General features: G+C 39.4%; 1 protein-coding gene across 2 annotated transcripts in view; it reads left to right on the top strand.

Moving 5' to 3' along the window:
* The window catches only part of A1cf (APOBEC1 complementation factor), a 79,519-nt gene that overhangs the window by 40,092 nt on the left and 12,452 nt on the right, over nt 1–26,975 (top strand). For both annotated transcript variants that reach the window (XM_041661150.1, XM_041661149.1), the window contains exons 4-8: nt 1,506–1,636; nt 13,072–13,310; nt 14,642–14,806; nt 21,412–21,509; nt 25,439–25,712. In XM_041661150.1, coding sequence (XP_041517084.1) covers nt 1,506–1,636; nt 13,072–13,310; nt 14,642–14,806; nt 21,412–21,509; nt 25,439–25,712 — 907 coding nt within the window. The remainder of the gene's footprint in view (nt 1–1,505; nt 1,637–13,071; nt 13,311–14,641; nt 14,807–21,411; nt 21,510–25,438; nt 25,713–26,975) is intronic.

Genomic DNA, 26,975 nt, shown 5'->3' with positions numbered 1-26,975 from the left:
CAAATCCCAAGTATCTAAGATTACAGAACAGTGGAGCATTCCATCAAACATAAGATACTGCTGCAACTTGACATCTTAATATTACTTATAAAGTGCAGCATTTCATGTAGGAAATTATGTGTGCTTGCCTGGCTTAAGTTTGTGTATTATACATATTGATTCAAGTAAAATTTTCTTCCGCAAGTAGAATTGATTATCTTAATATACTGAACAGATTAAAAACATGGTTACTCAATGTCCCTATGTGATTACTAAAGAAAATATTTCCCTAGTTCCATATGGCATTTTAATACTAAACTCAAAATTATAGAAAAATACAATCTTAAAGTTAATTTAAATATGTTGCCAGGTGTATTCTTTCCAGAAATCACATTGCACATGAGAATTTGGCTCATCCCCTAAATGGCAAAAATTAATTGCCACCATGTGCAGCCTCTGGTTCGGAGCCACTGATTTTATACAGTGAATCTCAGATAGCATAAGAAAAATCCTGAACATTCTCTTATTTCTTAACATGAAAATGAGAATGGATGACATATGAAACAGGAAAAATGTTCACTCTTCCACCAAGAAGAAATAGATGCCCCTCAGTGAGTTCTTTGGAGTGGAGTAGAGTGAGGCGAAGCAGAGGGCCATCAAGAGCTGAAGTACGTGCAGGCTTACTGGCATCTCTCCCCACGTAGCCAGTGTATGTATTTGGATCACCCTGCTTATCAAAGCTAGGGATAATAAACTGCTTAGTCTGGATTAGTTCAAGATAGTTGGAGTACAGGAGAAGGACAATAAGGACAAGCAGAAGAGTGATAGACAGGTAGATGGAAAACAAGGACTACTTTGCTAAGAGGTTCTGATCCTCTGTCAGTTGTATTGAGGATTGCATTCATTTGCAACCTAGAAACTGCTAAAATAAGAAACGTCCCTAAGAGATACACTATATTTATTCTGACATCATGGCAGTGGGAAAAGACAGCCGGGAAGTTAGTTTAGCAAGGCCCCAAATGAGTACCCTTGTTTCCTGTTTTATATGTCAGTACAGACTATAGCCAAGTAAAGGTCAATCCACAGAGACATTACAAGACAACCCAGAAGGCTTGGGTAGATCTAAGAAGAAGCTGTACTTCTAATGACAAATGCACTTTTGGCTCCTCAAGACGCTACATAAATCTCCAGATAGTTGTATGACAAAAGGTCATTTGCTCAGGCAAAAGCACATTTCGTTAGCGGAGGCTGAAATGCCATTTGTCCTTATTTTCATTATTTAACTTGGCTTTTCCCATGAGTTAGATCATTAATCTGAATCCACTATAAAAGTATGCAAACCATTCCCATGATTACAAATGCCAAACACGGCAGGAGGCAGTTCAGCAAGCATCTTGTGTGTGCCTGTGTGTGCCTGTGTGCATGTGTGTGTGTGTGCGCGCGCGCACACACACACACACACACATGCACGTACACTTGGGAGTATAAATATGTAAATAGAAATGTTCTGTTTCTCTTCATTACAGATTGGTAAAATTTATGAAATGAGAATGATGATGGATTTTAATGGCAACAATAGAGGCTATGCATTTGTAACATTCTCAAATAAGCAGGAAGCCAAGAACGCAATCAAGCAACTTAATAATTATGAAATTAGGTAAGTTCCTCATCTTCTAAACTCAAACTGGATCCAGAAATTCACCTGTGTTGAGTTTACATAATAGAGTGTGCACAAGCCAGCAAAGCTGAAATAAAATGCTAGATCATTCTTTGAGGAAAATGATCTGGCTAAACATTTATTTTAATCTTATTATTGTATGGGGTGCTAAAGTTCACAGAGATAAAATTTATTAATTAACTAATTTCATTAATATGTACAGAATACTGCTTAAGAGAATAGAAACACATCAAGGTATTCTCTGTTCCCATAGGACACAAATACAAAAGATGAATTAAAAAACTTGATAACAGAAAGCAAGGAGGAATAGATTGTGTGAAGAGAATGTTACTTGAATTTGGTTGTTTTAAGAACATGCTGCCTGAAAAAGTAAAATATGGTCTGATATTTGAATGAAAAATTCAGTCAAGACAGTCAGACCCCAAATAAGGTTATTAAAGGGAAAGGCAACAAATTGCAAGTACAAAATTCCTCAAATTAAAACAAATTTGATGTTTGACATGTTTGAAAGACAGAAAATCCAGAAGGGGAAAAGAGAGAAGATAGTTAAAAGCAGTACAGTTGGAGAACATCATCCCTACTGAAGAATCTGAATTTATTGATATAAAGATCTGGATTTGGGAAAGAATCTGAATTAGCTTTATGTGTTTTAAAGCATTGTCATGAGCATAGGGTAGACAGCGAACTGAAAGAGGGAAACCGTGTAGAAAGTTGAGGCACATTCCAGACCTAGACAAGCAATGATGGAGACTAGATGAGGAAATCACAAGTGAAAGTAACCGAAAGGGTTAAGAACTGGACTACTGGGGAAGCTGTAAGAGGGGAAAGTGAGGACTATATATGGCTTTTTGGTTTTTAGTTGGTTTTTTTTTTTTTGGTTTTCTTGTTTTTTCAGTTTTTTAAAAATTTTTTTAAAAAAGAAAACTATCTTTTTTCATTGTACAATCTAAGTTCCTACTCCCTCCTCTCCTCCCACTCCCTGCACACATCTTCCTACCCCAACCCATCCAATCCTCAGAGACGGTAAGGCACATTGCTTTGGAAAAGGTCCAAGGCCCTCTCTACTATATCTAGACTGAGCAAGGTGTCATCCAAAGAGAATAGGTTCCCAAAAAGCCAGTACATGCAGTAGGGATAAATCCTGGTGCCCAGCCGTGAAACTGTCAACCACATTCACAAGGACTAGTTTGATCCTATGCTTGTTCCTTCTCAGTCTGGCTGGAGTTGGTGGATTCCCATTAGCTCAAGTAGACTGTTTCAGTGAGTGTCCCCATCATGATCTTGACCTCTCTGCTCATATTCTCATTCCTCCCACTCTTCAACTGGACTTTAGGAGCTCAGTTCAGTGCTCCGATGCAGGTCTCTACCTCTGTTTCCATCAGTTACTAGATGAAGGTTCTATGGTGATATTTAAGATATTCATCAGTCTGACTACAGGACAAGTCAAGATAAGGCCCTCTCTCCTCTATTGCTTAGGCTCTTAGCTGGGTTTATCCTTGTGGATTCCTGGGAATTTCTCTAGAGCCAGGTTAGCCAGGTTTCTTGCTAACCCTATAATGGCTCCCTCAATCATGATATCTCTTTCCTTGTTCTCATCTCTGTCCCTTCTCTTTCTCAACTATTCCATTCCCTCAAGTTCTCCTCACCTCTCCCCTTGTCCCCTCCTCTTCCTCTCTATCCTCCTTTCTTCCCCCACCGCCATACTCCCAATTTTCTCAGGCGACCTTGCCTGTTTCCACTTTCCAGGTGGATTTATATATGTTTTTCTTAGGGTTCACCTCATTATTTAGCTTATCTAGGATCATAAACTATAGGCTCAATATCCTTTGTTTATAGCAAGTACCCACTTATGAGTGAGTACATACCATATTCATCTTTTCGGGTCTGGGTTACCTTACTCAGGATAGTGTTTTTCTAATTCCATCCATTTACTTGCAAAATTCAAGATGTCGTTGGGTTTTTTTTACTGCTAAATAGTACTCTAATGTGTAAATGTGCCACATTTTCTTTATCCATTCTTCAGTTGAGAAGTATCTAGGTTGTTTCCAGTTTCTGGCTATTACAAATAATGCTGCTATAAACATAGTTTGTAGTATGATTAAGCATCTCTTGAGTATATGCCCAAGAGTGGTATTGTTTGATCCTGATGTAGGTTGATTGCCAATTTTCTGAGAAACTGCGATAGTGATTTCCAAAGTGGTTGTACAAGTTTGAACTCCTACCAGCAATGGATGAGTGTTCCCCTTACTCCACATCCTCTCCAGCATAAGCTACATTGGTGTTTTTTATCTTAGCCATTCTGACAGGTATAAGATGGTATCTTAGAGTTGTTTTAATTTGCATTTTCCTGATGGCTAAGGATTGAATATTTCCTTAAGTATCTTTTGGGCATTTGAGGGTTTTTTGTTGAGAATTCTCTGTTTAGTTTTGTACCCCATTTTTCAACTGGGTTATTTAAAAATTTGATGTCTAATTTCTTGAGTTCTTTATATATATATTGGAGATAATTCCTCGGTATGATGTGGGCCTGGAGAAGAGCTTTTCCCTTTCAGTAGGCTGCCTTTTTGTCTTATTGATGGTGTCTTTTGCTTTACAGAAGCTCCTCAATTTCAGAAGTTCTCATTTCTTTGTTGTTGCTCTCAGTGTTTGTGCCACTGGGTTATATTTAGGAAGTGGTCTCCTGTGCCCATGCATTAAAGACCACTTCCCACTTTCTCTTCTATTAAGTTCAGTATGGTTGGATTTATATTGAGGTCTTTAATCCAATTGGACTTGAGTTTTGTGCATACAGAGAGATAGGGATCTATTTTCATTCTTCTACATGTTAACATCCAGTAATGCCCACAACATTTGTTGAGGATACTTTCTTTTTTCCATTGTATTATTTTAGCTTCTTTATCAAAAATCAGGTGTTTATAGGTGTATGGATTAATAATCTGGGTCTTCAGTTCAATTTCATTGATCAACCTCTTTGTTTTTATGCCAGTACCAAACTGTTTTCATTTCTGTAGCTCTGCAATAGTTTGGTGAAGCCTCTGGAAGTTCCTTTATTGTACAGGATTGTTTGGGCTATCCTGGATTGTTTATTTTGCCATATGAAGTTGATTGTTGTTCTTTCAAGGTCTGTGAAGATTTGTGTTGGAATTTTGATGGGGATTGCACTGAATGTATAGACTGCTTTTGGTAGGATTGCCATTTTTACTATGTTGATTCTACCCATTCAAGAGCGTGGGAGATCTTTCCATTTTCTGAGATCGTCTTCAATTTCTTTCTTTAATGACATAAAGTTTTTGTCGAATAGGTCTCTCACTTCTTTGGTTAGTGTTACCCCAAGATTTTACGTTCTTTTATGTTATTTGTAGCTATTGTGAAAGGTGATCTTTCTCGGATTTCCCTCTCAGCTTCTTTATAATTTGTATATAGGAAGGCTACTGATTTTTTTTTAGTTGAACTTATATCCTGCCAAATCACTGAAGGTGTTTATCAGCTGTATAAGTTTTCTGGTAGAGTTTTTAGGATCACTTATACACACTATCATATCATCTACAAATAATGAAACTTTGAGTTCTTCCTTTCCGATTCGAATCCCCTTGTTCTCTTTTTGTTGTCTTATTGCTATAGCCAGAACTTCAAAAAACTATGTTGAAGAGACATGGAGAGAGTGAACAGCCTTGTCTTGTTCCTGATTTTAGTGGAATCACTTTGAGTTTCTCTCCATTAATTTGATGTTGGCTGTCGACTTGCTGTATAGTGCTTTTATTATACTTAGGTATGTTCCTTGGATCCCTGACCTCTCCAAGACCTTTTTCATAAAGGGGTTTGGATTTTATCCAATGATTTTTCATCATCTAATGAAATGATCATAACGGTTTTTTTCCCTTTCAGTTTATTTATATGAAGGATTACATTGATAGATTTTCATATGTTGAACCAGCCCTGCATCTTTGGAATGAAGCTGACTTTATTATGTTGGATGATTTTTTGGTGTGTTCTTGGATTCAGTTTGCCAGTATTTTCTTGAGTATTTTTCACATCCATGTTTATGAGTGAGATTGGTCTGTAATTCTCTTTCTTGGTTGGGTATTTGTGTGGTTTGGTATAATAGTAACTGTAGCCTCATAGAAAGATTTTGGCAATGTTCCTACTGCTTCTATTATGTGGAACACTTTGAGGAGCATGGGTATTAGCTCTTTCTGGAAGTTCTGGTTGAATTCTACACTAAAACCATCTGGACCTGGGCTTTTTTGTTTTGTTTTGTTTTGTTTTGTCTGGGAGTTTCTGATGACAGCTTCTATTTCCTTGGAGTTTATAGGTTTGTTTAAATTGCTCACCTGGTCTTAATTTAATTTTGGTATATGGTATCTATCTAGAAAATTGTCCATTTCCTTCACATTTTCTAATTTTATATAGTACAGGTTTTGTAGTATGACCTAATGATTCTCTGAATTTCCTCAGTGTCTGTTGTTATATCCCCCTTTTCATTTCAGATCTTGTTAATTCAGATGTTTTCTCTCTGCCTTTTGATTAGTTTGGACAAGGATTTGTCTATCTTGTTGATTTTCTCAAAGAATCAGCTCTTTGTTTCATTGATTCTTTGTATTGTTTTATTGTTTTCTTTGTTTCTATTTTGTTGATTTCAACCCTTAATTTGATTATTTCTTTTCTTCTACTCCTCCTGGGTATGTCTGCTTCTAGAGCTTTCAGGTGTGCTGTTAAGTCACTAATGTGAGCTTTCTCCATTTTCTTTATGTGGGCACTTAGTCCTATGAACTTTCCTCTTAGCAACTGCTTTAATAGTGTCTCATAGGTTTGGTTATGTTGTGCCTTCATTTTCATTGAATTCTAGGAAGTCTTTAATTTCTTTATTTCTTCCTCGACCCAGGGGTGGTTCAGTAATTCACTGTTCAATTTCCATGAGTTTATAGGCCTTCTAAGAGTAGTATTATTGTTAAATTCTAACATTAATCCATGGTAATCTGATGAGACAAGTGGGTTACTCCAATTTTTTGTATCTGTGAAGGTTTGCTTTTTTACCGAGTATGTGACCAAATTTAGAGAAGGTTCCATGAAGTGCTGAGCAGAAGGTATATTCTTTTGTGTTTTGGTGGAATGTTCTATAGATGTCTGTTAAGTCCATTTGATTCATGAAATCTGTTAGTTCTCTTATTTCTCTGTTAAGTTTCTGTCTGGTTGACCTGTCCCTTGGTGAGAGTGGAGTGTTGAAGTCTCCCACTCTTAGTGTGTGGGGTTTGATGTGAGATTTAAGTTTTAGTAATGTTTCTTTTACATTTGTGGGTGATCTTGTATTAGGGGCATAGATATTCAGAATTGAGACTACATCTTGATGGATTGTTCCTGTTATGGGTGTAAGGTGTCCTTCTCCTTCTCTTCTGATTGATTTCAGTTTGAAATTTATATGTTAGATATTAGGATAGCTACACCTGCTTGTTTCTTAGGTCCATTTGATTGGAAAATCTTTTCCCAACTCTTTACTCTGAGGTAGTGTTTGTCTTTGAGGTTGAGGTGTGTTTCTTGTATATAACAGAATGTTGGATCTTGTTTATGTATCCATTCTCTTAGCCTGTGTCTTTTTATAGGTTAATTGAATCCATTGATATTAAGTGATATTAATGACCAGTGGTTGTTAACTCCAGTTATTTTTTTTTTGGTGGTAGTGTTTGTGTGTTTCCCTTCTTTGAGTTGTCTTGGTGGAGGGTTGTCAGATGTCTGTGCTATTGTGGGTGTTATTGGCTTCCTTAGGTTGAGGTTTTCCTTCTAGTATGTTCTGTAAGGCTGGGTTTGTGGATACATATTGTTTAAATCTGTTTTTGTCATGGAATATCTTGTTTTCTCCATCAATGGTGAAAGAGAGCTTTACTGGGTATTGCATGGATGCAAGTCTGGAGTGTCACTTAGTGTCTAAGACCTTCTGGCTTTCATGGTTTCCATTGATAAATCATGTGTAATTCTGATAGGTTTACCTTTATATGTTACTTGACCTTTTTCCTTTGCAGAACTCAATATTTTTTCTTTATTTTGTATATTTTGTGTTTTGATTATTATATGGCAAGGGGATTTTTTTTTATCCAGTCTATCTGGTGTTCTGTAAGCTTCTTGTACCTTCATAGGAATATCCTTCTTTAGGTTGGGAAAGTTTTTTTCTATAATTTTGTTGAATATATTTTCTGGGCCTTTGAGCTGGAAGTCTTTCTCATTCTTCTACCCCTATTATTCTTAGATTTGGTCTTTTCATGGTATACCAGATTTCCTGGACATTTTGTGTTAAGAATTCGTTGGATTTGCTGTTTTCTTTGATCAATGAGTCTATTTCCTCTATTGTATCCTCAGTGCCTGAGATTCCTTTTTCTATATCTTGAATTCTGTTGGTTATACTTGTCTCTGTAGTTCCTGTTCATTTACCCAGATTTTCCATATCCAGAATTCCCTTGGTTTGTGTTATCTTTATTGCCTCTATTTCAGTCTTCAAGTCTTGAACTGCTTGTTTCACCTGTTTGATTGTTTTTTTCTTGGTATTCTTGGGTTTCTTTGAAAAATTTACTAATTTCTTCCATTTTTTTGTTTGTCTTTTCCTCCATTTCTTTAAGGAAGTTTTTCGTTTTCTTTTTAAAGGTCTCCATCATTTTCACAATGTTTAAAGTTGTTTTCTTCTGCTTATTCTGGGTTAGGATGATCAAGTCTTCCTGTTGTGTGACCACTGAGTTCTGGTGTTGCCATGCTGCTTTTTAGATTGTAAAATTAATTCTTGCATTAGTGCCTACCCATCTCTTCCTTCAAATGAGGCTGGCAGTATCTTTGAACCTTGTTACAATTCTTACAATGGCTGTCTGAACGTTTGGAAATTTATCTTGGTCTGCTTTATACTGTCAATGTCTCAGGAAGCCTCTGAGATCTCTCTAAGCCTGCTTTCTTGGTCTTCTCTCCTAGTTCGCTCCCTTGGTCCTCTCTCTTGGTCCCCTCAGTGTTTTAGCAAGCTCTTGATCACCTCAGTATTGTAGCAAGCTCTTAGTCCCCTCAGTACTATAGCAGGCTCTTAAGTTCCCTCATTATTGGAGCAAGCTGTATTTCAGAGTTCCACCAAGGTTGCAGGAGGATAGGTGAGTTTGGGGGTGGGGTGGAACCCATAGCTTGGAGCATCTGGTCAATGGGGTTGAGTTTGGGGGGAGCCTACCTGCAGGAAGGTCTCCTGCTGTTTGGCTAGAAAAGCCAAGAGAGTTGGGGGAGGGGTCCCTAAATATGGCATCTGATCTACTATAGCTGAACTTACAAGTGGTTGAGAGCTCTCCTACATGGGCACTGGAAATGAAATTGGGTCCTTTGCGAGAGTACATACTCCAACCATTGACCCATCTCTCCAGCCCCAACTTTCACCTAAAATGTGGAGATTATATCCATTTTCTGGGTTTAATTGTAGAAATAATTCAAAGAGTTTTGAAAACTTTAGAACATCATAACCTATAGATAATAAAAGTTATCACAGCTCGAGCCCAAGATTCAGTTTTCCACATTTACCCCTCTTCTTTGGTGCAGGTGAGTCTTAAAATTGATGGAAACTTAAATCTGATAAATGCTGACAGAGTGGCTTTCTCTCTAATGTTTTCCTACTTATATGGAAGAACATGAGGCTACAAACATCCTCATAATCCTGTGAAACAATTAACAACTAGCCTTGGCTGTCCTGGAACTCATTCTGTAGCCCAGACTGGCAACAAATTTATAGGGATCTGTTTGCCTCCGCCTCCCAAGTGCTGGGATTAAAGGTGTGAGCCACCACCTTCCAACTTCAGCTATGTGAAAACAACTGGGTGAGGCAACCTTTACTGCTTAGCTAGTCAGTCCTAAGGTTGAGTTCTAGAACAATCTGAGAGGAAGTGCAAATAGGCCTTTCCTCCCACACATACCCCTATGAACCCAAAAGAAATCTGTGTGATGTGTAAAAGACTGTGTCCACAATAAGAAAATATATGGGCATTTTTTCCTTTGACTTCTCAGAACATCACTTTTATCCTTACACTTGGCCACATCACATAGAAATGTTCTAAATATTATACAAAAATAAAATACACTGGCAAATGTGGAAAAGGCTATGCAAAACTATACTTTAGCCTGGCTTTTTAATATGAGTTATAAGAATTCATGTTGTTAAATGAAATCACAAATAAGAACATACAGGGGTCTGGAGAGATAGCTCAGTGGTTAAAGAGCACCTGATGTTCCTGCAGCAGACCTGGGTTCGATTCCTAGCACTCACATGCAGAATAACAACTGTCTGTGACTTCAATACCAGGGAATCTGACCTTATCTTATGGCTTCATAGGCACCAGGTACAAACATGGTACACACACATACATGCAGGTATTCATACATACACATAAAATTAAATAAAAAATAAAAACAAATTTAAAACTATGCCATTTAAAAAAACAGTCCAGCTAGATTGAGGTGGTCCCTCAAATGAACTCATATTCTAGTTATATGGTCTTGGTGATGGGAAGATTCCCATCCCTTTGTCTTCTGTGACATGAACACGTTATCAGTAAAGGCTGTCCCAGAGTGCCTTTTGAGTTGAAATATCTATGGAATTGACTGATAGCTTGCTGGTTACCCATGGGGTCTGCCAAAACTATTGAAAATAGAAAATGTATGAAAAATAAAAACCATCATGCTACCAGGAAGATAGTTCATTAACAATCTCCTCTTTAATCTCACCCTCCTTTCTATAAAACTTACAGATGTCATAAAAATAAACTAAGATCACGTACTTTCTGCACCTCAGAGGACCAGGTGCTCTGTAAGCTAACTGTCAATTGTGGTAGTGGTAAGTAGGGAAAAAAGAAAGGGTAAAAAAAATATGATAAAGAACTTGGAAAGAGAAAGTGGCCAAGATCACGGGCAATTGGAAGTCAGAAGCAAGGTAAAAGAACAGAGAACGTTTACAAATTAGCAGGTGAGATGAATTCAACATGAACTACTCAAGAAGAGACCCAGAGTTTTCTTGACAATTCCACTTTGCCTTGGTCAGTCTGCCAGATAGAGAGCCTTTCTTCCAGAAAGGAACAAGAGACTGTGCTTTGCTGTCAGCCATTATTTCTCAGGGGATGAATGAGGCTATTACCCAGAAAAGACCTACGGTTATCATATCATCTTCCTCCCCATCAAATATTCACTGAGCATCCTCTGAATGCCTGGCTTCTGGAGACATTAAAGTCACGTCCTTAAGTTGTGAGAAATTGTATTTTGTCTCCAGGCAATTCTGGGAAAGGATGTTGGCGAGTCACACACTTTAGAAATTCTAGACTCTTCCTGCTGATACCAGAACAGCCTACTAACCATCAAAAATATGATCTCTAAATAAATGAGAGAGGTATTTATGCTTTATTAAGTAAAATTTAAAATACACATGACTACGGCTAGGGATGTAACTCTACTTTTTGGAGCCTAGCATGCACAAAGCCTGAATTTTAATCCAGGAACCACATCAACCAGTATGGTGGTATACAATTGTAATCCCAAAAGGGAGGCAGAATTGGGAGTTCATGGTCATTGTTGGTTATATAGTGAGTTTGGGGCTAGTAGCCCGAGCTCCTGTCTAAATAAAATAGGATGAAAAGATCAAAAAAATTTAGGAAGATCACTTTATGAACCTCTTACCCAAGAAACTGCATTCTCTGGTAAATGTCACCAAAGTGAGATGGGTCTATCGATTCTGACTCCTGTCCTTGGCTCTTCAGAAAAGGGGAAGCAATAACCAGACAGTGACCCCTGGCAATCAAGAGCCAAGTAGTTCCAAGAAAAGCAGACTGATCTTCTTCCACTTGCTTAAAGATGACCTTTTCCTCATGATGAACAAGGAGTTTTTGTTAAGGATACATTACTGTCTTCAGTAATTCAAGTTATTGATAAAGCCCACAGTCTAATATTTAACACATAGAAAACATCAGAAAGCAAACAGTATAAAAATTAAAACTATTAGTCCACAACCCTGGTGCCTAAGATACTATGTTCATATTTGACTGTCTTCCCAGACTTTCTATAATCTTTCATAAACAGAATGGCACCATGTAATTATTTTTATATTCTTTATTTAAAAAAACCTGAGTAGTGTGATGTTGGATACCTTTTAATTGCCAAACATGCTTCCATATTACTATTGTTAGTGACTGCAGAATGTCCTTCATTGTGAAAGGACACTTTTACTAGAGTTTCTCAACCAGAGGCCACAATGTTCACCCTTAAAAATACATTTAGAAAGGAAGAAGACATTTATGGATGATTTGACAATTGTTCACTGGCTTGGAGAGGTGGTACCGCAGTTAGGAGCACTTGCTGTTCTTGCTGACAGTATGATTTGGTTCCCAGCACCCACATGGCGGTTGACAACTGTCTGAAATGCCAGTCCCAGGAGACAAATCCCTCTTCTGTGCACATGCATGTGATACACACACATATGTGTGGGCAAAGTACTCCCACACATAAAACTAGGAAAGTATTTTAAAAGAGCCAGGGACAATATACCAAGGTACGCAATGAGACGTTGTCTAGGTACCAGAAAATATCATCTCAACAAAATTGCCTTAGAACAGGCCTGTGCTGGGAGACACTGCTCACTTACAGTTTGGATTTCTTAATTGATGGCAGCCATATTCATACCTATGACTTGGGCCTCACCTTAGTTTGGTAGTGTCTATTCCAGTGAAGGTCTGTTTAAGCAACAGTTACATATGCTTAAAACTTGCCAGCTACCCATGCCGGAGAAGACACCTTTCATCTTACCAACAGACGACGCCGTAAAGGAGAATAAAGAGAGGCCGCAGGGCCAGTTTCACCTCTCAGAATTAATAAGACCTTATCGTTTCATTTCTGGGAATCTCAAGTTCATTTTTTGTAAAACAGAAATCACACACATTTTGCTCATCTTGCAAGCTCTTTTGTGGGGGAAAACGAACATAAGAAAACCATCTATTATAGACAAGAGACTATTTCTAGTTTATTTTTATTTACTTTGTGTGTGTGCATGTGTACTCTGAGTGTGGAGGTCAAATGACAGCTTATAAGAACAGTTTCTCTGCCTGAGGACAATATACATGAATCAGGAGGTGTGGCAAAACCCAGTGACACAGTGTACGTAGGTGACCTGAGGAATGGAGCCCAGTGTAGCAGCCTTGGTCCTGGGATACTGGGAAGTGATGAGAATGGTCTGCACGTGGTGAAACTTTTCTCTCTTTTTCTTCCCTAAAATGTTTGGAGGTCAGTGGTCAAATCTACGATGCACTGCCAGGCCCTGGTTTCAAACCAGAGGAAAGGGAACAGGTCTGTCCGTCTGTACTGAAACATCCTCTGTTACACGTGGATTGCCAACTACAAAAACTGTTTCCTCCCCCGCCCCCCCCCTTTAGGAAAGGGCGTCTCCTGGGAGTCTGTGCTAGCGTGGACAATTGCCGACTGTTTGTGGGAGGAATCCCCAAAACCAAAAAGAGGGAAGAAATCTTATCAGAGATGAAAAAGGTCACAGAAGGAGTTGTTGATGTCATCGTCTACCCCAGCGCCGCAGATAAAACCAAAAACCGGGGATTTGCCTTTGTGGAATATGAGAGTCACCGCGCAGCCGCCATGGCAAGGAGGAGGCTGCTGCCAGGTAAGCGTCCTTCCAGCTTACCTGAATTGTAATGTAGATACCTTACAAACAACCTGGTCATGACCCCAGGTTAGAACCACTGATCTAGAGTGGCATTATAGTCCACTCTTATGAAAACTACAAGAGCCACCAGATTTGGGGACAACGAAACTCTGGATTTACTTTGTCCTTGTACAGTTTTTCTTGATTGTGCTTTTTTTTAAGTGCTGTTGATTGAACAGAGTGAGCTTTCTAGGCCAACGTTCTACCACTCGGTTATGTCCTAGCCCTGCTTATGTGCTTTGTAAATTAGCAAACGAGGCATCAGATATCGTGACATTTTCAGAGTGTCTTATTAAATTCCCCTTCTTTTCCTTTACATCCTCTGGTCCCCGACATAAGCTTCCCCTAGACTTTTGCCCTCTCTCATGCCACGTGTGTCTTCTGCCCTCCCCAGCCTCCTCAGAACTCTTAATAAAAAAGAAATTGTTCTCTTTTTTAGGTTTTCAAACTTTATGCACATTTATACACATTTACAGACACATGCATACACATTCCGAACTAGGATATGTACGAGAGAGAAAACACAGTTTGTTTCTTTCTGAGTTGGATTCCCCCTGTTTAATAGATTGTTTTCCAGATTGTATCTCTGTTGCTGTGATAAAATCGTGTTCAAAACCAACTGGGGAGGAACGGGTTCATTTGGCCCAGAGGTTGCACACAGTCCATCAAAGGCAGGACCCTGGAGGTGGAAATGGAAATGGGGATCTCAGGGGGAACTTTGTTTACTAGCCTGCTTGCTAACTCATGTCCAGTTATATATCCTTTTTATATAACCTAGGACCACATGCCGAGGGGTAACACCCCCACCCACAGGGGGCTAGGCTAACGTGATAGAGACAGTTTCATAATTGAGATACCCTCTTCCCAGATGTCTCTAAGTCTCTGACAAGCGACCTCTTAATGCTCCTCAGGGTCAGACACTGTCTGAGCCCTGAATCCACTCTTAGCTCTTCTCCCCTTTTATTATCTCCCCTTAAAAACTACCCCCACCTTATAAAAGCTGTCCTGAGAGTCCAACGTGCCCACCGCTTCCTCACTTCTTCTCCATTTCAAACCACATCCTACTTCTCCTTACATCCAGTCATTATGGTAAGCCACTCATCACGCACAAGTCTCTTCTGTCCAGCTCTTGCATTATTTGAATGTCTTAAAATCAATAATAATCTTTTTTAGTGGTCCTAGCCATTTAAGACCTTGACGGTCAGTTCAATTTAAAAGGCCATCAGTGTGAGCTGAGATGATGTCGTGATTTCTAAATAATTAATCGTTCTTCTGATCATTGTCAACAGGAAGAATTCAGCTGTGGGGACATCCTATTGCAGTAGACTGGGCAGAGCCAGAAGTCGAAGTTGATGAAGACACGATGTCTTCAGTGAAAATCCTGTACGTAAGGAACCTTATGCTGTCTACCTCGGAAGAGATGATTGAGAAAGAATTCAACAGTATTAAGCCAGGTAGGACCCATGTACAACTATGTCTTCAAAATGTACTTTTAAAGCACTTGGGCCAGAGGTCATTAGCCAAGATGTTAAAGAGAACAGCTTGTATTTAGCCCCTTCTCCTAAGTGGTTGCATATTGCCCAATTATTTCTCCAGTTTGGGATCAGAAAGAGACATATAGTCCTACAGCATTTAGGAATATTATGATTTATGTTTACCTGTGTGTTATTTAATGAATACACATAACCTCTGCTAACCTACATTCTGTGAGTTCTTCTTCCTCTGATTAGCTCCTCTGTCCCCAGACCCTCAGACTAAGAACTAAGTAAATATTTACTACATTAGTGATGCCTGCCTCTAACTGGAGGTCTCACCAACACAAGGTTTCCCAACCTCTTTGTGACTGACATTTTGGAACAAATCCTCCTTGGTGATAAGAATCAGTCTGGTAGATTTCAAGGTCCATTCCGATCACATACCAGCATTAGCAACCTACCCCAGATAACAACCCAATGCATCTCTAGCCATTTCCAGCAGTATGTCCAGGAACATTCTCAGCCACCTCAGCCTGTGTTTATTATAGAAACATCTTCCCACAACTGAGAATGTCTTGGGCTTCTGGCAAGTTCTATAGGGTGCTGACAAGCGTGGGCTGTGGTGCTGTTATGTTAAGTCTCTGACAGTCTTTGCATTCTCAGGGTGTCTGTTTCTAACTGTAAGTGGACATGATGTTACATGTATAAAAGGATGATAAGCTTATGATTTGCTCTGCAGATAATTGGCAGGAATACCAATTTTTTTCCCCTTTTAATGGTTTCTCAAACATTTATCTTCCTTCAGCCTCAAGAACTCTGCCTTCCCTGACATTTAGTATCATGGTGTGGCTATATACCAACAGCTGTGAATCCATACCTAATACAGAAACTGCAAAAAAAAAAAATCCACTAGAATTAGAGTGGGCATGTTCACATCATATGCCGTTTATTCAAACTCTTAATGACCCTGTCGCGGAGGTTCCTTCACAGCATCGATTATTTTCTACACACAAAAATCAGAGCCCAGAGTAGTTAAATAGTCACACGGCTAGCAGCTGGCAGGCTCCAGATTTAACAGCTTTATGAGCCACATTCCATGCACTCATTCCTGCAGCTGCTGCTGCTTCGGTAGCTCCAACATGCCGTGCGCTGCGGAGGACATAGCAGACATGAGCTGTGTGGGGAAGGAATTTAGAGAAAGTGATAGCTAAGTCATCCTGCTCTCGGAATGCAGGGAAAAGTCGTGTTTAAGAGAAGTCCCATCTAGATGAGTGCTGAAAGCCAATGGAGTTGTGTAGGCCTAGGAACGGGTGTGTGTGTGTGTGTGTGTGTGTGTGTGTGTGTGTTTCACCCATCCTAGGTTATGTTTTGTTTTTTCAGAGTGAATAATATTTTCCCATCTAATTAAAATATTGCTTTTGTTTTGAAAGGAGGAAAAATGAGGTACTACCAAAAAACTGATTCTTTTTATAGTGAGCAGTTATTGGTCCAGTCTGCACACTTATGACAGCTATGCCTAGACACTGGTGCCCTAGAAGCTGTAAGAAAATGATGAACGCCAACTTCTTCCTTGTCTCCCTCTTCCTCTCTCCTCCTCCATCTCCTCCCAAGTCCCTAACCACTACCCCTTCCAGCATAAATGTATTAGCCTTTTTTATCGTCAGCCTAAAGAATTCCCTCGATTCCAAGGCACTTCTTGGGTCAGCGGCACAACCCTCAGGGTTCTAGAACAATGTGTATGATGTTAATATTATCCTGCTTCACCAACAGGAACAGTTAGCTGATATCTGTCCTATGACGAAAAGAAAAATAAAGTCACGAATTTCTTCTCCAGTGCAAGGATCTAGTATATTGAGGCTATATTAGAAAATTTGCAGAAAGAGAAAAGTAATATTAAATTTTTATTTTTAAAGTTTAGGTCTTTTGGAAGAATGTGAATATCCCCTGGAAATCTGACTCTGTATATATATTTTTCGAACCCTGACTGCCCTGGGGAAAATGCTACATCCATACTCTGGAAAACAAATGAAAATTGCCACAAAAACCCTGGGCCATCAATATTTTGTCCCCGTGTAGCCTGGGGTGTCTGCTGTGGTTCTGAATATAGTCATTCTATGAAATCTGATTCCTTCAACTGTTCAGCAGTAACAGACTCACCTGGAGGGCTGCTAAAAACACAGCCTGCTTACCCCATCTGGCTAAGTCCACATGTCTGTCTTTCTTAAGTTCCCAGGTGAAGCTAATGCTACTGGGTTGGGGACCACGCCTTGAGTCTGTTTTTCTAATTTCTGTGTTCAGATCCCAGATCTAGGTCTTTGCTGATAGACCACCATGAGAAAGGATCACAAGCACTAAGGAGGAGTGTGTTAAAGTGAGGTGTGCGGCCAATGCTATTACACAGATGCTTGTCTATGACCGTGCAACCCTCAATGTGCTGGTTCTTCTTTGGTCTCTAAGTATGGCTAGGCCTGGTTAGTTCTTAGATGAGAGGAATCCACATTGCGTTATTTGAACCCCTGCCTTCTAATTTACTGTGTCCAGATGTTCACAAATGAAGCTTTCCATAAAGAGAGGTGTCTGAATATTACCACTCCCAAACAGGCATAATTATTAGAATATTAGCAAGAATTTCAGAGCACCCAAATTCGTTATCAATGTAAATACTACTGGACTAACATGAGTGCTGGGAGCATATGGAAATGGACTCAAAATACTTTGGCACAGTGTGTGTTTACTGAGAGACTAGCTCTAGTATCCTTGGCACTAGGCAAGAGGTAAGTGAAGGTGATATTTTTTGCAGCTAAAGCTGCCTTCCCCCGCCCCTTGGGAAACTATAGAGCAGGGAGCAGAGTGGAGTGAAGGGACAGAGGCCATCCTGGTTAACTCCTTACTTCTCATTTACCAAGACGAGTCATGGAAAGGACCGTTGTCATCGCTCCATCTAACACAAAAGGAATAAAGAGACTGACTCGAAAGTTCAGTTTAATCATATACCCTGTGCTTCATGGGCTCACGTGGCTTTATTTAATTTTCTCTGTCTAGCCAGATAATTTTGCTCTGTATAATGATTATCATAAGAAGCCAAGGACTGACTACTAAGGGAAGAGAGAAGCTAAGCACTGCCATGTTTGAAAACTTAGATTACTGCCACCCATTGTTCCAAAGGAAGGTAATTCACAGTCATTGAACCGTGTGGCAGAGTGAAGACTCTAAATGCTTTAGCAGCGTTGAATCTGAGAGAACTAAACTTGGATAGGGAGAGGATTTTCTCCTCTTCCTCTTCATCCTGGGAATAGGATGACATCACATTGACTCTGTGAACTATGGGTAATGAAGAAAATCTAAAGGCTTAAAAGACTTAAAACCCATGCTAATGTAAATTGAAGGATAACCAGCATGCTAAAGCGGTAGTGAAACAAGTTTCCACTTACCCAAAAACTAAAGAAAAAAGCTTGCTTCGAAAACCTAGTTATCAACTACCATTAAAATATAGTGTCAACCATCCTGGTATAGCTCCCGTTTTTCCACACGTTACAGTCAACATGCACATAAAAACAGGGTATGTTGCTGTCTTGATGCCTTTATACAATGACCTAAATTGAAATGGCTAATGTTTATAAAACTGTGCCAATTAAAATGTTTTCATTTTTGGGACTGGAGAGATGGTTCGGGGGTAAAAGCTTGCACTGCTCCTGCAGAGGAGCCCAATTCAGTCCCCAGCATCCTTGCCAGCTGGCTTACAACTGCCTCTGGCCTGAGCTCCCTGGGATCTACCACCCTCTTCTGACCTCCACAGGCACCTGTACTCATGTGAACACAACTACATAAACACATACACACATATGCATACAATGAAAATAGAATAAATATTTGAAATATTTACATCCTTCCCAACACCTCTCCATCCCTGTAATAACCATTCTTAGCAGTCTGAGCTCCACCCTTCCAGGTATCTCTGGATGTAGGTATACTTGAATTTGTGTTTATTTCTATGTGGGCTGAAATACTTGGAACAGATTCTCATATTTTATCCTGTTATAAATTTTAGAAACAGACAATAGGGTTTGGATCCTTCCAAGTGAGTACATGGATGTCGACTCTGGTCTCTTTCAAAACTAAGTGGAGATTGTATAAATGTATCATATTTAATCCTTTCTGAGAAAATGGACCTTGTTTTATTTTGCTGTTTCTCCAGTGGTATTACTGGCATCTTTATAGTAAATCCTTATGTATGTGCCTTTCTTGAGGATTTTTTTTTTAAATTTTCGAGACAGGGTTTCTCCATAGCTTTTTGGTTCTTGTCCTGGAACTAGCTCTTGTAGACCAGGCTGGCCTCGAACTCACAGAGATCTGCCTGCCTCTGCCTCCCGAGTGCTGGGATTAAAGGCATGCACCACCACCGCCCAGCTGTATGTGCTTTTTTTTTAAATAAAGGTATTAATTAAGGGTATAGGACATTAATTCTAGACCTTAGCTGTGTGTTCTGTGAATTAATTATAAATCCTTTTTTGTCAAAATCATAGCTAACTAATATTTACATAAAAATAAAGTAAAATTAATTAAACATACCATATTGATAAAGTCTCCCCCAATTCTAAAGTTCTTTTATAGAAAATAAAATAGGGTATTTTCGGGGGCAACATGAATATAAGATTTCAAATAGTAGTAAGTTAGTCTTCACCTCAGTTTTCCACAGGGTCTAGAATTAGACTCCATCGAAATCATGATCACTTACCAGCAAAAGAACCTGAGAAAAGCCATCGAACACTGTTCTTTATGTCATTGTGGAAATAAAGAAAATAGTACTAACTAAATTATACAGGATACATCACAGATAGATACTACATCAGGTCGCTATGACATTGCCCATCCGCATGCCCAGAGCTTCTCTCTCTTCCTAGCAGATGTGGATGGATGCTCTAGCACAGGATTTGGGATCAGGCATTTCATACAACCACACTAACCCAGACAAGGAGGCAAAGTTTACACTCCTGGGGTGAAACTGACCAATAGGGATAGGCTGGGGAATCATTCTTTCTCTCATTTCCATGAATTATTGCACAGCAATGTTTCTTCCACAACAGAGTCTGGGGAAGACATCAGCAGCCAGTGGATACACCTGCCTCTCCTCTCCGAACATGCAGTAACATCTGCATGCAGTAGTTCCTGTTCAGAAACGCATCACCTTGCTCTAGGTCCACTTACATTTTCTTACACCTATACCTTGTTTTGAACCTCCCAGATTAACAAAGTGTTTGGGGTACCAGCCTCTTAGACCTCTCAGGGTTCAGAGAGAATACTATGGCAAGCAAGGGGCTTAGCAAGATCTGAAGGTGAAATGATTTCTCCACTATGTGTTTTTCCACATCAGTTTTGTTATTGTTCTGTTTCTATTCTAATTTTCCCGTCCTACTTCTAATTCCTCCTAGCTTCTTCTAGCTTCTTCCTTTATTCTAAAAAACTCTTCTTCTTCAGGAGTATTGAAGCAATAAAGAAATTACTCTCATTGGTAAGATATACATTGTCACAGCAAGACATAAGGAGCTGAGCTGTTTACCATGGCAACACAAGGATCCAACACCATAGAAGCAAGACCATACCAGATTGGGGCACAGTGCCCAATGACAACTTTGAGACCCAGATCCATTGTTAGTAGATTGGCAAATGAAGAATTGGCATGCTTTTCTTAGTAACCTTGGTTGGACATTTGTGACTCTGACCTTGTAAGTAGCTGTAAGGTTTCAAACTTATGATCCATTTAAACAAGTCTTTAGTCTGGTTTGAATTTGCTAATTTGAACTGAGCCAAATGGGTGCAGTTAGCCTGAGCAAAAGAACAAGGCAGGTTGTTAAGTGTCCGCAATTCTTGTAGGACAAATAGATCCAGGTATAAAGCATGTCTCAGTATATATTCTATGTATCAAAACTATACAGCTAAATGAAAAGTCATTCTTCTGACCACCCACAGATATATATGCCCAGGAGATGGAATATTTTCATGAGATAACCACATAAGCACTGGGGAAACACCCAAAGCTGTTCATGGGGAAAAGTGAAGTGGCACATGAGAGAAATTACAGATACAGGCAACCAGTTCTCAGAGTCAGTGGTCCTGTAAGCCTTGCTAAACACAGTTATCTGCATCAGAGATATGTGTTGATGCCTGAATTATCAGTTGCCCTATGCTGTATACTTCCGCAGCCTCCAACACCAGATAAAGCAGTATTTTGAAGTAAATAAGTTGAATATATGTGTACAAGATGACCAATAACTGAGTTCATGTCAATTTAATAACACTTTACCTTTATCGAGCATTATTTATTACCTTTTATATTTCATAATATGCAAAAGATGCCATTCTTGCCCTTCAATGCTGTATAATATAGGAATTAGAGTATATAATTTATAATTATTTCTAATGAATCAGATTTTAAGTATTTTAATGAGAAGCAAAAGTTAATGTTGACTATACAGAATTTTAAACCTTGACATACAAAGGGGTCTCACAGGGTGCTCACACACTTGGAAGCTAATCACATAACTGTCTCAAGTTTGCTAACGGTGCTGCCGGCATTTTATCTGCAGGAGCTGTGGAGCGGGTGAAGAAGATCCGGGACTACGCTTTCGTGCATTTCAGTACCCGAGAAGATGCAGTTGAAGCTATGAAAGCTTTAAATGGCAAGGTAATGCAGGAGAAAATAAAATGCTTACCGATTCCAGCCCAGCTTGGTATGGACATGCTATACCAAAGAGTAATTTAAGGAGTCCATCATACCCCAGCTTTGTCCATTGCTGACAGTGGTCTTGGGGATGTGCAGAAGAGAAATAACAGCTAAAGATACAAAGGAAAAAGAGGTGACTAAGTGGCAAATCCTAATTCAATTTTTTTCTGACTTGGACAAGTCATTAGTCCTCAGCTTTCTTAGAAGAAGGAATTAAAGTTTGCTTCCCCTGTCCTTGTTAGTATTCTATTGCTGTGAGGAAGCATCATGACCAAGGCAACTCTTCACAAAGAAAGCATTTAATTGGAATCTTGTTTATAGTTTCAGAGGGGAGTCCATTATCATCATGGCAAGGAACAAGCAGGGGGCAGGCAAGCATGGTCTTGGTAAAGCAGCTGAGAGTTTTGCATCTTGATCTGAGAGAGAGAGAGAGGGCCTGATGTGGACTTTAAAAACCTCAAAGCCACTCCCAGTGACACACCTCCTCCACCAAAGCCACACCTTCCAATCCTTCTAAATAGTTATCAACTGAGACTAAACATGAAAGCCTGGAAGCTTTTGGGGGGCATTCTCGTTCAAACAACGTTCCAATTATCTCTAATTATTACACTTTATTACCAGTAACTGATGATGGTTGGTGAAAAAGAAAATGTCAAGATAGCTGTCATTCTTTCCTCAATATTTGATCTTCCGAATACTGGAGGCTTAGTATGCGTCTCCTTGCAAAGAGTGGGGTCTGGGAGAAAATCACCTTCTGTATTCCTAGTGTTCATTTATTTATAGAAACCTATGTAGTATTTACAACAGTCCAATAAGCACTGAAACCTGTCTAGGGGCCATTGATCTGCTAGTTGTGTCCAGGACACAAACTAATCAAAGAAAAACTGTTTGTCAAAGAGCTGAGAGTCTAGAAAACAGGGCCACAGACACCTCTGCAAAGCAGTCAGTTCAATGTTATTAGAAAACATTTAAAAGTAGAAAATTCAAATAAAGAAATGGGTCGTTAGACATTCAGAAAACCACATAGATGAGGAGATGCTGTGCAAAAGAACCTATGAAACTTGGATATACTTTGAATAGGCAAATTATAGCTAGACAAATCTGTCCTCACAGCAGAACTTGGGTAGATCCAGAGAAAATCTGAGAAGAGAAAATTTGGTGAGAGCAAAATGCCTAAGAGACTATTATGCCCCTTGAGGCTTCTCTCAGACAAGGTTCTGGTAGATGATGTTCGGCTAGGAACTCACTCCAGAAATGTGAGAAAAGGGGATTCAAAAACACAAGGTCAGATGCTAGAGCTGGCAGGATTCTGGCAATAAAGGCACAAGAGAGGGAGCGGGAGAGTTAGTAGAATACTGAATTGAGAAGAACTGTGGAGAGCAGGGCCCTTTGAGAGGGGCATTGATCTAGAATCATGCCACTCTGAGGCTTTATCTGAAATGTCTTTGGTCAAGAATACAGTGGGCCCAAGATGACCTCTGATGGAGGGCACCAGGAAAACACAACCTAAATTCACTGTTCATACCCAGAGTTTCTTGTTGGCCAAATCCCATGACAATGCAGTGGCCCAGGAGCCCTGAAGAGAACCTTATGTGGAGCAGAGTGCGGGCTGGATATTGGTGGTGATTGGATCTGGAGGACAAGGGCGAGGCTTCTTAGCACAGATTCCTTCAAACACAAGGAAGCCTGGGGCATGTGCAGCCTCAGGGACCCAGCAATATCTTAAATCCCCTAAGGAGGGGCTGGAGAAATGGCTCAGTGGTTAAGAACACTGACTGCTCTTCCAGAGGTCCTGAGTTCAATTCCCAGTAACCACATGGTGGGTCATAGCCATCTGTAATGAGAACTAGTGCCCTCTTCTGGTGTGCAAGCATATAGACAGACAGAATACTATATACATAATAAATAAGTAAATAAATAAATCTTTAAAAAAAAAACCCTAAGGAAGGAAGTGGCAACTCTGAAGTATTTTTTTTTAAAAGAAGAGGACTAAAAACACTATAAAGTAAAATCAATTTATATTTAAATGTACCTATGACCAAAACATTATTTTTCATTGATTATCATACTAGTATCATAAAACTGTTACTACTTCAAAAACAATTTGTAAGCTAACTTTCTCTTAGCAAACTTGCCTAAATGTACTGAGAAGACCCAGCAATTATAAACTCAATGATAAATAATATGCCAGAAAAATTCCAATGGGAAACTGTTCAAGCTATTGTCGTTTTGTTTGTTGGCTTGTTTGTTTGTTTGTTTAAGGAAAGGAGCCTTTATTTTGGCTCAACATTTAAGAGACAGTCCATTGTGGTGGGGATGGGATGGTCCAATTCTCTTCTGCCTACACTGACGGAAGAGTGGCTTTCACTGTAACAGTCCCTATGCCAAGACTAACTGTAAGTCACGTGATCATACTATGTTTTGCTGTTTTAGCAAGCACATACTGAACCTTAGTGAATCTACAGAAAAATATTAACAAATAGGTAATTAAAAATGCTTTCCCCGTAACAAAATTTTAAATTGTTTGTAGACTTATCAGTCCTGCTTTCTTCCAAAGTATCTCAAGCCAATAACAGGAGCTTGGAGTAGCTGGTTACATTATGTCGAGATGGAAACTCAGTTATTACTTGTACCTAAACATTTCTATAACAATGTTTACAAATACGTAGCTAATTATGCATTATTATTACTAGTAAGTTATTTCTAGTAAATACTAACAACTGCTGTTTAATCGTAATATAAAATTTTTTTCCTAGGCTTCTTAGTACACCTATGGATATTTATATTTATTAGACAAAGTGAGAGTTTGACTGTCTACTGTAAAGTAATGATCATATTTACAATTCAAGGACACCAGTGAAATGGCACAGGGTGTCTAATAAGATGACTCAGAGGGTAAAAGTGTTCATATCAAGCCTGGTGATTCTGATTTCACTCCTCAAGACTCACACAGTGGACACAGAGAATAGTTTTCTGACCTTCATATCCACCTTTTTGTTTCTAGGTATTATAAAAGTTCTTTCCTTTTTATTTCTTTCTTTTCTAAATTATTTGCTTGTTTATTTATTTTGGTTTTTTGAGACAGGGAGGGTATCTCTATGTAGTCCTGGCTGTCAAAGAACTCACTCTTTACATCAGACTGGCCTCAAACTCACAGAGACCATCCTGTGTGCCTCCTGAGTGCTGGAATTAAAGGTGGACGTCACCACTTGGCTGCTGCAATCATTCCTACGGGCGTTGTACCTTAAGTTGTACCTGACTGGAGAGCTCTCAGCCTCCCTCTCAGCTATATCCCAACCCCTGCCACCCCTATTCATCTGCTCCCCGCTTCTCAAACATTTGCCTTACAAGGACAATGCAAGAGTTTAGCAGGTTCCTCTTCCTTAAGCCTCTACCTAGACTCCTCTCCCTCCCCAGGAAACGCTCACCTATTATGTAGCTGCTTTAGTGAGCCATTTGGATAGGCCTGATAGGACTTCATCACCATGCTATTGATAAATGATAAGATATCTTTAATGATTTCCATCACCTTCATTTATTATGCTGCTTAATTTGTTTTGCACCCATAAAGATCTCCAGCTTTTTATACTCACATAACTATGTAATTTTAAACACCTAAATCACACATAATAGAAAATACTGAGTAATTGTATGTCTCATTGATTATCTCTGTATTATAAACTCAGTAGTCAACATAGCATTGTTAAACCTGTCGACACTTGTGCAGTTTGACCAACAAAACCACCCAGAGAATAGTCAACTGATGCAGAAGCGTGAACCTAATTAAGAGACAGAAATGAAGAAAGGCAAGTCAGTAAGAATGCAGCAAATGGTAGACCCTCTGTATGGTACTGAGTTGTCAGTTTGCCTTTTCCTTGCTCTCCACACAGGTGCTGGATGGTTCCCCGATTGAGGTGACCTTGGCCAAGCCAGTGGACAAGGACAGTTATGTTAGGTACACCCGGGGCACAGGTGGCAGGAACACCATGCTGCAAGGTGAATACACCTACCCTCTGGGCCATGTTTACGACCCCACCACAGCCTACCTTGGAGCTCCTGTCTTCTATACCCCCCAAGCCTATGCGGCCATTCCAAGTCTTCATTTCCCAGCAACCAAAGGACATCTCAGCAACAGGGCCCTCATCCGGGCCCCTTCTGTCAGAGGTAACACAATTTAGTGCTGGGTTTACTGTAACTCTTACAGTTCAAATGACTGATAAACTATAGTTCTAATGGACTATAAATTACAGTTCTGTAGCCTTAGACAGATTGGATGGATTCACTGGGAGAAAAAGACTAGAAAATTATTTGTTAAAAATCAAATATTTCAGTGTCTCTTATTTTATAGGAATCTATTTTTTTTTCACATCACAACTGGCTATTGAAAACTACTTGTCAGAAGTTGGTACTAATAAGTCTGGTATACAATTAGATCCTTGCATGGACCCATAAAATACATACAGAATACAGCCTAGCGCCATACCCATCGTTCCCTGCTCTCTGTTTTAGACTACTATGTGGCACTAACATGTAATTAGACTGAGTGCAGAACTTCTAAGGGAAAGAAGCATGGCCCGACGGAAATCAGCTCAGACAGCGAAATCACTTGAAGGCCCATATGTACTTGATGGACACACTTTGCAGGCCAATCACAAATTATCATCCATACGGTTCATTTATATGAAGGATTCTCATCTGAACACTCTCCCAGATCCATGTGTTATGTTTGTCTATGTGTTGGTGACAAGGGCTTATTATCTATTCCAGGCTGGCCTTGAACTCACAACGTCTGCCTCGGCCTCCTGAGAATTGTAATGGCAGATGTACACCACTCCGGCTGTGTGTGGTAATGTTGAAGAAGTCAAACTCTTAAGGAAATTAGTGTTTCTTTAGTATATAGGAAGCCAAATAATTTCAAAATAGAAAACAAATTCAATCCCACTGCCAGACTAGAAATATTTCATGTTTGAATCTTACACAGACTCTCTGTTTGAGCAGGTTTCTGAGCTCAGGAAATTCAATATTTATATGAAGTTACTTTTCTCTGCTTTGTACTATATGTCACTGAAGTTTTCTTGGGTATGGCTAACATTATCTGGATCCCAATCCTGTTTTCCCTATATGATAGCAATCTGGAAAATAGGAACAAATGATGCATTTAAATCCACTCTTGGAAGAGCCCCGTCCAGATTTCTGTGGATACTATTACATGGCTATATTGCATTCTTTTTCAGGGAGAAATGAATTGAGCATTTTAAGACCTCTTCAATGGACTTAAAAGTTCTACGCTCACAATACAATCACCCCTACCAAAATTGCAATGTAAAAGTAATAACCAACGTCTTATCCAAAATACTTTCTACATATTATAACAAATTATATCATCGAAACCTTATGCATATAAATAATATATCACTAATTAATCCA

The sequence above is a fragment of the Microtus oregoni genome, unplaced genomic scaffold, assembly GCF_018167655.1.
Source record: "Microtus oregoni isolate MIOR12 unplaced genomic scaffold, Mior012 000012F_ref0000307, whole genome shotgun sequence".
NCBI classification, from domain to species: Eukaryota; Metazoa; Chordata; class Mammalia; order Rodentia; family Cricetidae; genus Microtus; species Microtus oregoni.
Note: the sequence above shows the minus strand (reverse complement) of the source record. Positions and strands in the feature narration are given on the sequence as shown.